Source organism: Gorilla gorilla, chromosome 2, assembly GCF_029281585.2.
Source record: "Gorilla gorilla gorilla isolate KB3781 chromosome 2, NHGRI_mGorGor1-v2.1_pri, whole genome shotgun sequence".
Classification (NCBI taxonomy): domain Eukaryota; kingdom Metazoa; phylum Chordata; class Mammalia; order Primates; family Hominidae; genus Gorilla; species Gorilla gorilla.
This window is the reverse complement of record NC_086017.1, coordinates 208,626,078-208,640,314: the sequence shown is the minus strand read 5'-3', so window position 1 is coordinate 208,640,314 and position 14,237 is coordinate 208,626,078. Positions and strand designations below refer to the sequence as shown.

At 35.4% G+C, this 14,237-nt stretch overlaps 1 protein-coding gene across 47 annotated transcripts in view; it reads left to right on the top strand.

The window, feature by feature from the left end:
- DLG1 (discs large MAGUK scaffold protein 1) overlaps nucleotides 1-14,237 on the top strand; it is a 261,908-nt gene that overhangs the window by 231,946 nt on the left and 15,725 nt on the right. For 22 of the 47 annotated variants that reach the window (XM_055382768.2, XM_055382758.2, XM_055382770.2 and 19 more), the window contains 6 exons: nucleotides 3,989-4,030; nucleotides 4,713-4,748; nucleotides 6,490-6,540; nucleotides 7,438-7,539; nucleotides 7,803-7,975; nucleotides 13,242-13,351. In XM_055382768.2, coding sequence (XP_055238743.1) covers nucleotides 3,989-4,030; nucleotides 4,713-4,748; nucleotides 6,490-6,540; nucleotides 7,438-7,539; nucleotides 7,803-7,975; nucleotides 13,242-13,351 — 514 coding nt within the window. The remainder of the gene's footprint in view (nucleotides 1-3,988; nucleotides 4,031-4,712; nucleotides 4,749-6,489; nucleotides 6,541-7,437; nucleotides 7,540-7,802; nucleotides 7,976-13,241; nucleotides 13,352-14,237) is intronic. The other 25 variants (XM_031009663.3, XM_004038275.5, XM_031009656.3 and 22 more) reach the window with 2 other exon arrangements.

Here is a 14,237-nt window from a genome sequence, read left to right as displayed (position 1 = left end):
TTTGTTCTTATTACATGTAGCCTTTCCATTTTTACAACTTTCCATGTTGTACAACACCTCAAAAATTTCCTCAGGCACGTAGGTTTCCTGTTACATATGTCTTTTCTTTCTTCTCACTTTAAAGACGTACGCATAGTTGTGCAGAGCTTCTAAATGCCAAAAACAGACTTATTTTCATTTGCATTACGAATAAGATGTAAGAGTAGTTTCATTGCTTCAGATTGATGATGTAGTATTAGAAGAGAGCAGAAGAGAAACATGATGTACTCTATCAGGAAGAAGCGTTTGAGTACAATGATAAAACTTGGTTAGAGAGATTTGAGCTAGATCTGTTCATCAAACATCATAAACAGGCTGGGTGTGGTGACTCACGCCTGTAATCCCAGCACTTTGGGAGGCTGAGGCCAGCAGATCACCTGAGGTCAGGAATTCGAGACCAGCCTGGCCAACATGCCAAAACCCCGTCTCTACTAAAAGTACAAAAATTAGCAAGGCATGGTGGTGCACACCTGTAATCCAAGCTACTCGGGAGGCTGAGGCAGGAGAATCACTTGAACCCGGGAGGTGAAGGTTGCAGTAAGCCGAGATCACGCCACTGCTCTCCAGCCTGGGTGACAGAGCAAGACTCTGTCTTTAAAAAAAAAAAACTATCATAAACAAAAATAAAAACTTGAAGAATTTATTTGTACCATGTATGTCACAAGGATAATATCTTTATAAATTTTTAACAGGTAATAAGAAATAAGCTAACTCTCCATTAGAAAATGGGCAAGAGTGCTCAAAAGATAAGCAAATGAAATAAGCATATAAAAAATGTTTAATTTCCCTAGTAGTGATAAGCAAAATGTTTTACCTGTCACTTTGGCAGACTTTTGTTTAAAAAGAAAACCCATGACGGAGAGAGTGCTGCTTAATGCCTGCTTTTAATGTATTACAAGTAAATAATGTATTACAAGTAAATGTATGGGAGTGTAAATTGGCACGGCCTTCCTGAAAAAGCGCATCTTTTGACCCACTAAATCCTCTTCAAAGAATTTATCCTAAGGATGTAATTAGAGATGGAGATAAAGCCTTATGTATCAGAATGCTTATTATAATATTATTTAGTAATAACAGCAAAAATAAAAAAAACGTGGTAAAATGTCTTACAGTTGGGAAGTGCCTAATGAAGTATGATTTATCCATACTATGTAATATTACATAACCATCGAAAATCATATTTAAAGATAATGACATGGGGAAATGCTCACTATCTATGAAAAAAGTAAAATATGAAACTACATATATTGTCTCAGTCTTATATGTTTGGAGCTATTTTAAATAGTGTTGCTTTGAACATTCTTATACATGTCTTGTGGTAAGCATATATATGCCTTTCTGTTGGGGAAATATCTAGGAAAGGAATTGCTGGGTCATATAGATACACATTTGTCCAGCCTTAGTAGCTATTGCCAATTAGTTTTCTAGTTTTACCAGTTTGCCCATTCCTAGCGCGTGAACTCCCATTGCTGCATATCGTTATCGATGCTTGACATGTCTGTTTTGTGTTTTCATTTTAGCCATTCTGGTGGATGGCAGAGACACCCTTTGTGGTTATAATTTGCATTTCCCTGACAAGTAATTAACTTGAACACTTTTCTATATGTTTATTGGTTATTTGACTGTCTTCTTTGGTAAAATGCTTTGAAGAGGAACATTTTCAATTATCAGAAGAAAAACATTTTATTTTTCTAATAACATTCCAAACAATTATGATGACGCTATTCTAAGGACCATACTTTGAGTAGTGAGGCTTTATTGTAGAAGAGCTAAGTAAAATGATATTTGAAAGAACCTGCAGAATTTGATTGTGGCGTAGCTTTTGGCAATCTTAGAGGGTTTGAGGTGAGTAGGAGAAATCTCAAAAAAAAAAAAAAAAAAGACAGTGAAGAGATTTTGGTAACTTAAACTTTTTATTATATAAATATCAGATAGATATATTCAATAGTAGAAAAGTAGTAAAAATAAACCCTGCAGGTATTTGTTTATCCAGCTTTCATAATTGTCAACTGAACATTTACCAATTCTGTTTCTTCTGTACTCCCACTTACACTCCCTTCACCCCATTGCAATAACTAATTTTTCTTTAGTTTACAAACTAGAGATTGCAGAGGGTAATACCAATACTAATATAAACAGAATAACTCTTTTTTTAATGTGGCGTGTTTCTGGGTATGAAATTTAAGGAAATAGGACAAAAAGTTAAAAGGTATATATAAATGAAGACATTCATAATTGTTGATACTTGTGAAAAACAGTTTAAAGCAAATAAAAATAAATAATAAATAGCAAGGTAAATAATTTATCAATCTAATAGAATATTATACACCAATTTTAAATTATTGCTCTCAAGCCCATGTGGTGACATGGAAAGAAATATTTTAATATGAGCTTTTAAAAAACCTACCATTTGGCCAGGTGCGGTGGCTTATGCCTGTAATCCCAGCACTTTGGGAGGCCAAGGCAGACAGATCACGTGAGCTCAGAGGTTCAATATCAGCCTGGCCAACATGGTGAAACCAGTCTCTACTAAAAATAGAAAAATTAGTTGGGCATGGTGCTATATACCTGCAGTGCCAGGTACTCAGGTGTCTGAGACACAAGAATAGAATCGCTTAAACCTAGGAGGCAGAGGTTGCAGTGAGCTGAGATCGTGCCACTGCACTCCAGCCTGGGCAACAAAGGGAGACTGTCTCAAAAAAAAAAAAAGAAAGAAAAGAAATTTCCAGCTGGGTGTGGTGGTTCACACCTGTAATCCCAGCACTTTGGGAAGCTGAGATGGGAGGATCCCTTGAGGCCAGGAGTTTGAGACCAGTGTGGGCAACATAGTTGAGACTTGTCTCTTTTATTAAAAAAAAAAAAAAACAAAATTTTAGCAGGGCATGGTGGTACATACCTGTAGTCCCAGCCACTCTGGGCTAAGATGGGAGGATCACAGAAGCCCAGGAGAGGAGGTCGAGGCTGCAGTGAGCTATAGTCATACCACCTCACTCCCACCTGAGCAACAGAGTGAGGCCCTGTCCCTTTAATTTAAAAAAAAAAAAAAAGTTAAAATAAAAATTCAGATTTCCCTGTCTCATTGAAAGTTTTATTTTTATTTTTTAAAAATAATAGTATTAGTCTTTGTTTAATTGAAGGGAGATATTTATTGAGAGAAAACTTGAGATTACATTTACATGGATGAGAAGAGTGCCTATTGTTTTACCAAACAATAAAGTCGTGAAATGGAGTCACTTTTAAGGAGGGGCCAGGCAATTTCTGGCTGGGTGTGTTTGTTTTCATTGTCTTTTTAATGTTTTGCAAAAGCCAGCCTGTGTCAGTCTTATCAAAGCAGAGTTTCTAAGAAATATTAGTTGGTTTTAAAATGCAGTTGCCACCATCGGTGCCTTCCCTTCCAGCTGAGACATCTGAATTTATGACTTTTACAGTCCTTTATCTATGTGACCTCAGAAACATGGATTTTCATCTTCAGAAACAGGAGCAAAGCTGGATTGAAAATAAGATCATCTATTTATTTTTAATTACAAAGACATCCCTTCATTAAAATGGGCATCTATTTATTTAAATATAGTTTGTCCCCTTTGCCAGTTACTGCTGTTTCAAAAACTGAAATAGTGCCAACAGTATTTTCTCCTTTGAGTTTTATGTCTACATTTGGACTAATTCAGGGTCACTTACCCTTTTTGTCATATTCTACTTGCTATTTATAATAGATTTGTTCATAAACTGTGTTGTACAAAAATAAGGCATTGTCCTTAATTACAGGAGTTTTCCTTTGCTAATATATATTTATTATTTGAAAAAATTAAACGTTTCAAAGGAAATAAAAAATGCTTTTAAAAAATTATTTTGTTATATATGGCTTATATCTCAACATTTTATTTTGATTATTTGCTTTTTAAACTCATGACACTGTTTTATTTTTTTTTTCATTGTCCTGCAATTTCAGAGCATGTAACTTCTAATGCCAGCGATAGTGAAAGTAGTTACCGTAAGTGTCTTAAGTTACTTGTTCTTTTGTAATCTCGAGTAATACATCCTCTGCAGGGGTGGAGGGATTCTGAGTGGTATGTTATCAAAACCTGAAGTTATATGATCGTTATTTTAAAATCAGGGAGAGACAAGTAAAATTCTGTACTTGAAAAATAAAATCATACTATATATGTAGAGGTTAATTTATAAAATTTTAATAAAATAAAAAAGTATTATTTGTGTACATGATACATATGTATATGTATATGTATTTTTTGTAGGAAGTAAATATCTAGTTAAATGGGGGAAAACTTGTATTTTGACCTTCTGTTTAGTAATTGTTTTTAACATGAGCACTAAAATAATATTTTTCAGTAATGCTAAATTATCATTAGCTTTATTTCCATTTTTATTCTTTGTCACCAATACTGATCTGGGTCGTGTCATTGTTTATCACCAGCACTTGGTGAACGAAAGAAATACGGAAACATTTTCAATGATCACCCGAAAAATAATACTAATTTTTCTTTTGCTGTTTTATATTGCATTCTTGGTTTTATTAAGTGAACTGCACAAGCATGTGATGTTTTAAACAGACTTGGGCATGGGAGAAGGGGAGGGTACATAATATCAGTTGTAGCACCTTAAAAATTAAAATTGCTTTTCTAACTTTCTTTTTTTACTGCTGTCTAATATGAAAGTAATCTTGATTACAGATGAGTATGGCTGCTCAAAAGGTCCATCCTGTTAATATCAGTCCCTAATACTTTTTCATGTTGACAGTATATACTTTTAACCGTCATTCATTTGGTTGATTATTTTTCTACACAGTAGTTACTTAATGATTTTTTTTGGTGTGGAAATGATTTCCTGTATCTCAGCATTTTATTACTTATAACCAGAACCCACTATAGGGTAGTTGAGTGGCTTTCTAGGCTAAAAAGAGGTAATGAAAGTATATACTGTCTCTCACCATTTGCATGAATTATTAAGGTGTGAAATATTCAAATTGCATGTGTTTGCTAGTATGTAAGCCATGTTTCACATCCAGTACTTTAAAAAACAGCTTATAAAATACCGGTCTTATGTACTTTGATAATAAAATTGAAAACAAAGAAAGACTTCTAAAACAGAAAAGAATGTTTATGCCAATGTATGGATTTAAAAGACCTACAGCTACATACATATAATATAAACCAATTGCAAAATTCATGGTAAAATTGTTATAGGATCTTGATAATTAAAGAGAAAGTCTTCAAATACATTATCCAATATTGATTGCTTTCATTGAACCACTTGGGTTAACACAGTCTTTTCTAATTTTAGGTGTGGGGGTGAGGGGGGTGATGTGTGTTAGTTTAAAACTCCTAGAGTTTTTGGCCAGGCGCAGTGGCTCATGCCTATAATCCCAGCACTTTGGGAGGCTGAGGCGGGCAGATCAGGAGGTCAGGAGTTTGAGACCAGCCTGACCAACGTGGAGAAACCCTATCTTTACTAAAAATACAAAATTAGCCGGGCATGATGGCACATGCCTGTAATCCCAGCTACTTGGGAGGCTGAGGCAGGAGAACCGCTTGAACCCGGGAGTTGGAGGCTGCAGTGAGCTGAGATCATGCCATTGCACTCCAGACTAGGCAACAAGAGCGAAACTCCGTCTCAAAAAAAAAAAACAAAAAAAAAACTCTCAGAGTTTTTAACTCTTTATTTCTTTTCACTGGATTCAGATATTCAGATATAATTTGTAGACTCTTTTATTTAGAGTATTTCCTAAGCTCCGAACCTTTAATTTAACTTTTAGAAGCTTTAACTTCTTGTGCTTTTAAGGTCAAAGCGAATATATTTATCTCCTTTACTATCACTGTTGTTTATTTTCTTGGAAGGATTTAGTTTTATCTAAAGCTCTTTTTGACTCACATTAAATTTATTATTTTTTACAAAGTTGAGTTAGTGAATTTTTTCATCAGTGAAATAGTAACAGTAGTTTTACCTTTGCATTTATAATTTTTAATTTTAAGATGTAATTATTTTAAAAATAAAATATACTGTATTCAGTATTGTAGTTGGTGGAACAAAAAAAGTAGCATGTTTTTAATAGTAACAAGTTACCCAATACGTAGATAGATGATAGATAGATCTGCTCATTAAAGCATTAATCTTTAACAGATTTAATAATTCTTAGATTCTAAATAAAGGAGTAGCACATAGCATCACAAATGAAGATTTTTAGATTTGATTATCTATAAAATATAATATTGATTATATAGCCCATTAGTATTTTGTTTTACATTTAGCAAACTCACTTTTAAGACTTTATAATTTGACACTTTTTTTTAACTAAATCTTGCCATAAAGTACCTCTTTCCATATATTTGCCATTTTCTCAGGAAAGTTCTAGTAGTGTATATGTTGTTTATGAAGAATTAGATTAGCATCCATTATCTTTACACATTTTTCATCTGTGCCTTCACTTTCTAATAGGTGGTCAAGAAGAATACGTCTTATCTTATGAACCAGTGAATCAACAAGAAGGTTTGTGAAGCCTATTGATGTTTTATAACCTTCTAGAAGAATATACTTTTTAATTTGGGGGAAAAAAATTCTCATACCCCCAAAAAATGTTGTATTAAAATTTTTTTTACTACATATACATGTAGAAATTTACTACCTGTGTTTTATGAAACATAGATTACGCCGTAGAATATTAGAATCTAGTCATTTCATACTGACTTTTATATTTGTGTTTTATTTCCCAAGCAACTTTGCTCCAGTGCTCTTGTTAGCATCACTATCTTCCAAATAACCCTTTTTTGAAAATCTTGGAAGTATCTTTGAGCCTTCTCCGTTCCTCCTCCTCCTCCTCCTCCTCCAGTTAGGTTCCAGGCACTGTTTATCCCACTTCTTTCTTATTTATGACCTTCTTTTCATCCCTTCTATCACAATGTTAGATCTCAGTCTCACTACCAATCTCCATTATTCCAGCATGATCCCATACCACCCAGAGTTTACACTTCTGTTAGATCATCTTTCTAGAACGCTACTACTGGGATTATATCACTTCCTACATCCAATTTCTGTTCTGCCCTTCTTTGCTCTGCTTCCTTACAATTTCTACTTCAAAGCCATCTGTAAAACACTAGACTTTATTCTGTCATTTGCAATGTAAAGAAACATTATCTGCGAAAACACCAAATTTAACTTGATTGAATTGTCAATATGACTTCTAGCAGAAGACTGAGTAAAGTTTAAGATCTTAGTCAAGATTATAAAAGAGCAAGTTACGCATCTTTGGTTGATGGTAGAGTGAGATGGAGAGGGAAGAAAAAAATTAGTCATAACAGTTAAGGATATTTTTGTTCTCTGGTGAAATACAATACATTGATATTTGTTGAATGTTTATTCCTTTTAACATGCAGTTTATCTTTATAGTTAATTATACTCGACCAGTGATCATATTGGGACCTATGAAAGACAGGATAAATGATGACTTGATCTCAGAATTTCCTGACAAATTTGGATCCTGTGTTCCTCGTAAGTAAACCAAACAAAAACATTTAATTGTTACTGTTAACATTTCCTGTCACTGTGTGTGGGAAAAATAGATATAACCATTTTTTAATGGTTTGTACTTATTTTATCAGTTACTCTTCCATCCTCCATATTATTGTCCTTTCTCAGATTTAAATTAATCTGTTCTGTTGAACTTTACAAAACAATGATGTAAGTAGAAAATGGATTTATTGTGGGGTTTTTTTTTAATATTAAACACTTCCCCAAGTTTTTTTCTGTTAAAGATACAACTAGACCAAAACGAGATTATGAGGTAGATGGAAGAGATTATCATTTTGTGACTTCAAGAGAGCAGATGGAAAAAGATATCCAGGAACATAAATTCATTGAAGCTGGCCAGTATAACAATCATCTATATGGAACAAGTGTTCAGTCTGTACGAGAAGTAGCAGAAAAGGTAAGCATCAGACTAATCCCAGAATATAGCTTCTAATCAGATATGCCTTTGACAGTATGAAAGACTGGTAGGATAGATACAGCACTAACTAGTTTTGTTAAGGTAATGAATTTGCTTACCTAAATAATTAATTTTCCATGGCTTAGGAAAGTGCATACAAGATAAAACAGGTAAATAAGGTAAAGAAAGTGAAAATAGAAATGATAGCATGAATGTAAGAGGAGAAGTTATTTTCAGGTCATTTGCTAGAGACAGACCTTTTGTTTAGGCCTAGCTCTCCAGCATATATTATAAGGAGATAAGGGCCGGGTGTGGCAGTGCACCCTTACAGTCCTGGCTACTGAGAAGGCTGAGTTGAGAGAATCACGGAAGCCTGGGAGTTTGAGGCTGCAGTGAGCTGTGATCATGCCCTTGAACTCCAGCCTGGGCAGCAGAACAAGACCCTGGCTCTTAAAAAAAGAAAAAAGAGAAAGATCAATAAATCTAACCACTTACAATTTGTAAAAAACTTTTTTTATGGCCAAAGACTTTTTCCAAAAACTATTGGAAAACACCATTAACAATGTCAAAAGACAACTGACAGAAAAAATTTGCAAGAAAAGGGCTAATATTCCCAATATATAAAGAACTCATAAAAACAGGGAACAGAGACCAGAAACCCAATAGAAAAAAACAGTGGACAAAAGATGAGAATATATAGTTCACACAAAAATAAGATATAAAAATGGCCTTTGTACATAGGAAATGACGTTCAACCGTAGTCATTATTAAAGAAATGTAAAGGCCAGGTGCGGTGGCTCACGCCTGTAATCCCAGCACTTTGGGAGGCCAAGGCAGGCGGATCACCTGAGGTTAGGAGTTCAAGACCAGCCTGGCCAACATGGTGAAACCCCGTCTCTACTAAACATACAAAAATTAGCCAGGCTTGGCAGTGCATGCCTCAATCCCAGCTTCTCAGAAGGCTGAGGCAGGAGAATTGCTTGTACCTGGGAGGCGGAGGTTGCAGTGAGCCAAGATCGTGCCATTGCACTCCAACCTGGGTGACAAGAGTGAAACTCTGCCTCAAAAAAAAAAAGCCTTCCAGGCACAGTGGAAGGCTGAGGCGGGTAGATCACCTGAGGTCAGGAGTTCAAGACCAGCCTGGCCAACATGGCGAAACCCCATCTCTACCAAAAATACAAAAATTAACTGGGCGTGGTGGTGCATGCCTGTAATCCTGGCTAAGGAGGCTGAGGCAGGAGAATCGCTTGAACCGAGGAGATTGCAGTGAGCCAAAACCATGCCACTGCACTCCAGCCTGAGCAACAGAGCAAGACTCCATCTCAAAAAAAAAAAAAAAAAAAAAAAAGTAAATTAAGAAGACTACTCTAAATTCAATTTCTCCCCTATCAGATTCGGGGAGAAATATGAAGACATTTTCTTGGTGAGACTGAGAGAAAACAGTTGTGCATTGCTGGTGGAAATGCAAACTGGTACTGCCTTTTGAAAGGGTATTTGGCAATATCTAGCAGCTTTCCTTCAACCCAGCATCCCACTTCTAGGAATTTATTCCAAAGATATACCCCAACAGTATGAAAATACGTGGGCAAAAGGGTATTTATTCATTGTAGCGTTGTTTATAATTGTGAAATACTGAAAATCATCTAAATGCCCACTTAAAAAGTGATTGAACTAATTTTACATTCACAAAATGAAGTTCTCTAAAACTGTTAATAAGGTATTTGAACTGATACACAACATGCAAAAGAATATCTACGGTATAAAATAAGAGAAAATGGGAAAATATAAATCTCTGCTCAGTTGTGTGAAAATAAGCACAGGAAAGGTAAATCAGAACTTAATGAGGTTGGTTACCTGCAGAGGGAGTGATGTAGAAAGGGAATTTGGAATGGGATGGAAAGGATGAGGGGTATGACATTTCTCTGAGTATACATTTTTGTATTATTTTAACTTTTAGAAAGTATGTTAGTATTTTTCATATTTAAAAAAATTTTAAAAAGCAACAAAGAAAGGTGGGGGAAAAGCAAAATGATACATAAATAGAAACTAAATAAACCTGACTGTATTTCTTTTTTTTTTTAATACTTTAAGTTTTAGGGTACAATAAACCTGACTGTATTTCAGATGAATAACTTAACTACGTTGAAGAGGGGAGAAGTCTTAATCCCAGAGATTCTTTAACACAAGCTGAAGACAGAAAGATCTGTAAACAAAATAAAACTCTAATTAGTAGGTTTGTTGGGTGGAGTGTATGGGCTTACAGTTCTGAAACTAATATATATTCTAGGGTTGAGCAAATAAACTAATACAATGACAGTAGTGGGAGTGAGGTTTGACTGTCAGAAAAAGGGAAAGGGTAAAATGAACTCTGTGATAATTGGATTGGAGATATTAGATAATTAGAGCAATGAATATGAACCCATGAATTGTAAGAGTAGATAGAGAAATAGATGTGTATTTATGTATACACACGTATGTTTATTTGCTTTATCCACTAAGAAGACCTAAAAATAACACTGAATAAGCCATGAGACTATCTGGGGCCCAGATCTGGGCTTCTAAATATAATTCGTTAATTAAAAAATCCAGGACTCCTTAGAGAAATGGCTGATTCTGGGGCCAGGACTGGAAAAGTATAAGATGAGCCTATAACATTTTGCTGCCAGAAAAATAAGGAAGCACTCAAAGAATGATGAAGATGTGTAAAAAGGCACAGGAACCAAGCTGTAGGGTCCCCCACTGGCCAAGTCTGAGATAATTTGAATATCAAGATAAATGATAATAACAGATTATAATACATAGAGTAAAATAAAAATTGTAGAGTCCATAATGATATAAACAAACACAGATGGCCCCCAACTTAGAATGGTTCAACTTTACAGAGGCACAAAAGTGACGCATATTCAGTCGCAGCTATTCTGTTTTTCACTTGTAGAACAGTATTCAATGAATTACATGAAAAATTCAACACTTAATTATAAAACAGCCATGTTGGATGATTTTGTCCGACTGTAGAGTAAGTGTTCTGAGCACATTTAAGGTAATCTGGGCTAAGCTATGATGTTCAGTAGGATAGGTATATTAAATGCATTTTCAATTTACAGTATTTTCAACTTGTGATGAAGGTTTATTGGGACGTAACTCCCATCATAAGGAGCATCTGTATGTGAGTAAGTAAGTGGATAGAAGGGAACGCTTTGGACTGTCTACTAATCAAGGTAGAAGAAATGATTAAATTAGAAAATCTTTTGAAACCGCATATTGGTAATTGTTTCCGGCAGAAACCATCAGTGTATTCTAAAATTAGTGAACATTTGATGAAAAAAGGGATATTTATATAGTCTCAAAGTGTCCTCCCCCAAAATACTTATCAGTTACAAAGGCAAAAATGATAATTTTACAGTGGAGAAACCTAGCAGATAAAACCTTAAACAAGTGATCAAAATTAGGATCACTAATAATGGGACAAATAGATATAATATCACCTCCCAGATATGATGGACTAAGAAGGACACACATTATGTCTGTAGTATTCCTGCCAAAAATGTGTAACCTGCCATCCGAGAGTGAGTCAACACACAAACCCATAAACCCATAGAATATGAGGCATATTCTATGACATAAATATTTTATACTCTTCAAAAACATCAAGATCAAGAAAGACAAAGACTGAGGAACTGTGTCAGATTGACGGAGACTAAGGAGACTTTACAACTAAATACAATGTGTGATCCTATGATCCTGAATTCGATCCTTGACCAGGACATTTTTTTATTCTTTTCCAATAAGGAACATTAGATGGCCACTTGGAATCATATTGTGATTATATAAGAGATGCCATTGTTTTTAAGAAATACGAGGTGAAGGAGCATTATGCAGTTTATTCTCAAACTATTATGTACATATATAGAAAGAGTTAAAGCAAACCTAGAATATTAATATTCCAGTATCAAGTTACTAAAATGTTTAAGCGATCGTAAAATATTTATGTCTGATGAAAGTAGATAATGGGTACATGGTGTCTATTATTTACTTTTCTATATGTTTGGAGTATTTTACAATATTAAATTTTTTATTTTAAATGTGCCCACCAAATTGAAATTATCATGTATTGACTTGGACTCAAGTCCTTGGGTTAGAAGTTGCATTATGGGGCTGAGCATGGTGGCTCACGCCTATAATCCCAGCACTTTGGGAGGCCAAGGTGGGTGGATCACTTGAGGTCGGGAATTTGAGACCAGCCTCACCAACATGGTGAAACCCCATCTGTACAAAAAAAACACAAAAATCAGCTGGGTGTGGTGGCGCACACCTGTTATCCCAGCTACTGGGGAGGCTGAAGCAGGCGGAAGTTGCAGTTGCAGTAAGCCAAGATCGTGCCACTGCACTCAAGTCTGGGTGACAGAGCAAGTCTTCGTCTCAAAAACAAACAAACAAAAAACTGAAGTTGCATTATCGGGGAGGGCCTGATTTCAAATGTATTAGAAGAAAATCTGTCATAAATAATAAATACTATGCTTAACATGGAAATGCTCATCTGTATTAAAAACCTAAGTATCCTTTGTCAGTGAGTTTAAGCTTGTTAGAAAAGTTGTCATTTAAATCCAGAATTGGGGTCCCATATGCTAGTTTATGAGTTTTTGTCAGTCCCTAATAAAATGAGAAATAGAAGGATTGAGTAGTGGTAATGAGGTTTCACAAATTTGTTTATTTAAAAGGTTTGCCCTTACTCTAGGGTTTTTTATCTTTTATGAAATGATAGCTATGGGGAGATGGTAGTTTGGAGTCTTAATGAATACCTTTTCTTGGCAGAATGAAAAATAGGAACCTGGGCCTGGCACAGTGGCTCATGCCTATCATCCCAGCACTTCGGGAGGCTGAGGTGGGAGGATCACTTGAGCCCCAGGAGTTCAAGACCAGCCTGGTCAACAGAACAAGACCCCGTCCCTTAAATTTGAAAAAAAGGGAACGGCAGGGGAGCTCTATTTTTCACCATTTTGAGAAATAACTGATCTGTGAAAACTAGGAACTGTATTTTCATTCCTTTTTAAATATAACATTTGTTTGAAAATGGCAAATTAATTATGCATATTCAGCCATTTCATTTCCTATCTAAAGTTTGCTGAGAGAAATGACAAGTTTACTAAAAGTGAACAAGGATCGAAACAGATCATGATTTAGACTGTGGAACTGTAGGAAAAGTACCTTTGATATTATTGAGAATATTTGGCTCACTTGTTTTTTTTCTTTGTTCCCTTTATTTTAGGGCAAACACTGTATCCTTGATGTGTCTGGAAATGCCATAAAGAGATTACAGATTGCACAGCTTTACCCTATCTCCATTTTTATTAAACCCAAATCCATGGAAAATATCATGTAAGTGTAAATGCCTAAGGCGTAGCCTCTGTGTACAAATTCAGTCACTGTAGGGTAATTTATTTACTCTCCCTGCATCTCAGTTTATCTATAAAATTGAGATAATAGTAGTATGTTTATTCACCTCAGATTATGTGGTGAGGATTAAATAAGCACTATGGGTTATAAATTGTCATTGTAATCATCATCATTAATATTACTAAAGTATAAGGGAACATGTGTTAGAACTTTAAATAGCCCCACGTGACTAGTGGCTACTGAAGTACGCAGCACAGCTCTCAGGTAACCATTAAAAGAATGTATAACCATTACCTAATACTTTCAGGGGACAAAAAAATAGAATCTAAGTAAAAATTTAAGAAAGAGCAAATAGAAACACAGAATAAGTGAGGCAGAACCATATAAATAGTGAGATGGTATAAACTAAAGCAAATAATAGACTACTAGACTAAATGTTCCAATTAAAAGACAAGGATTGTCAGAATGGGTGAAGAAAAAAGTAAATTATATGTGGCTTTCATCAGACACATCTTAAAAATTAGGCTATGGGAAGGTTGAAAGTAAGAGAATAGGAAAAGATATACCATGCTAAACTAGACTGATTTTTATATGGCTGACAAAGTATACTTTAAGGCAAGAAGTATTACTTAGCTTGAGAGTGACATTTCATGGCCGGGCACAGTGGCTCAACGCCTGTAATCCCACCACTTTGGGAGGCCAAGGCGGGCGGATCACGAGGTCAGCAGATCGAGACCATCCTGGCCAACACAGTGAAACCCTGTCTCTGCTAAAAATACAGAAAATTAGCCGGGTGTGGTCGCGGGCCCCTGTAGTCCCAGCTACTCGGGAGGTTGAGGCAGGAGAATGGCGTGAACCCAGGAGGCAG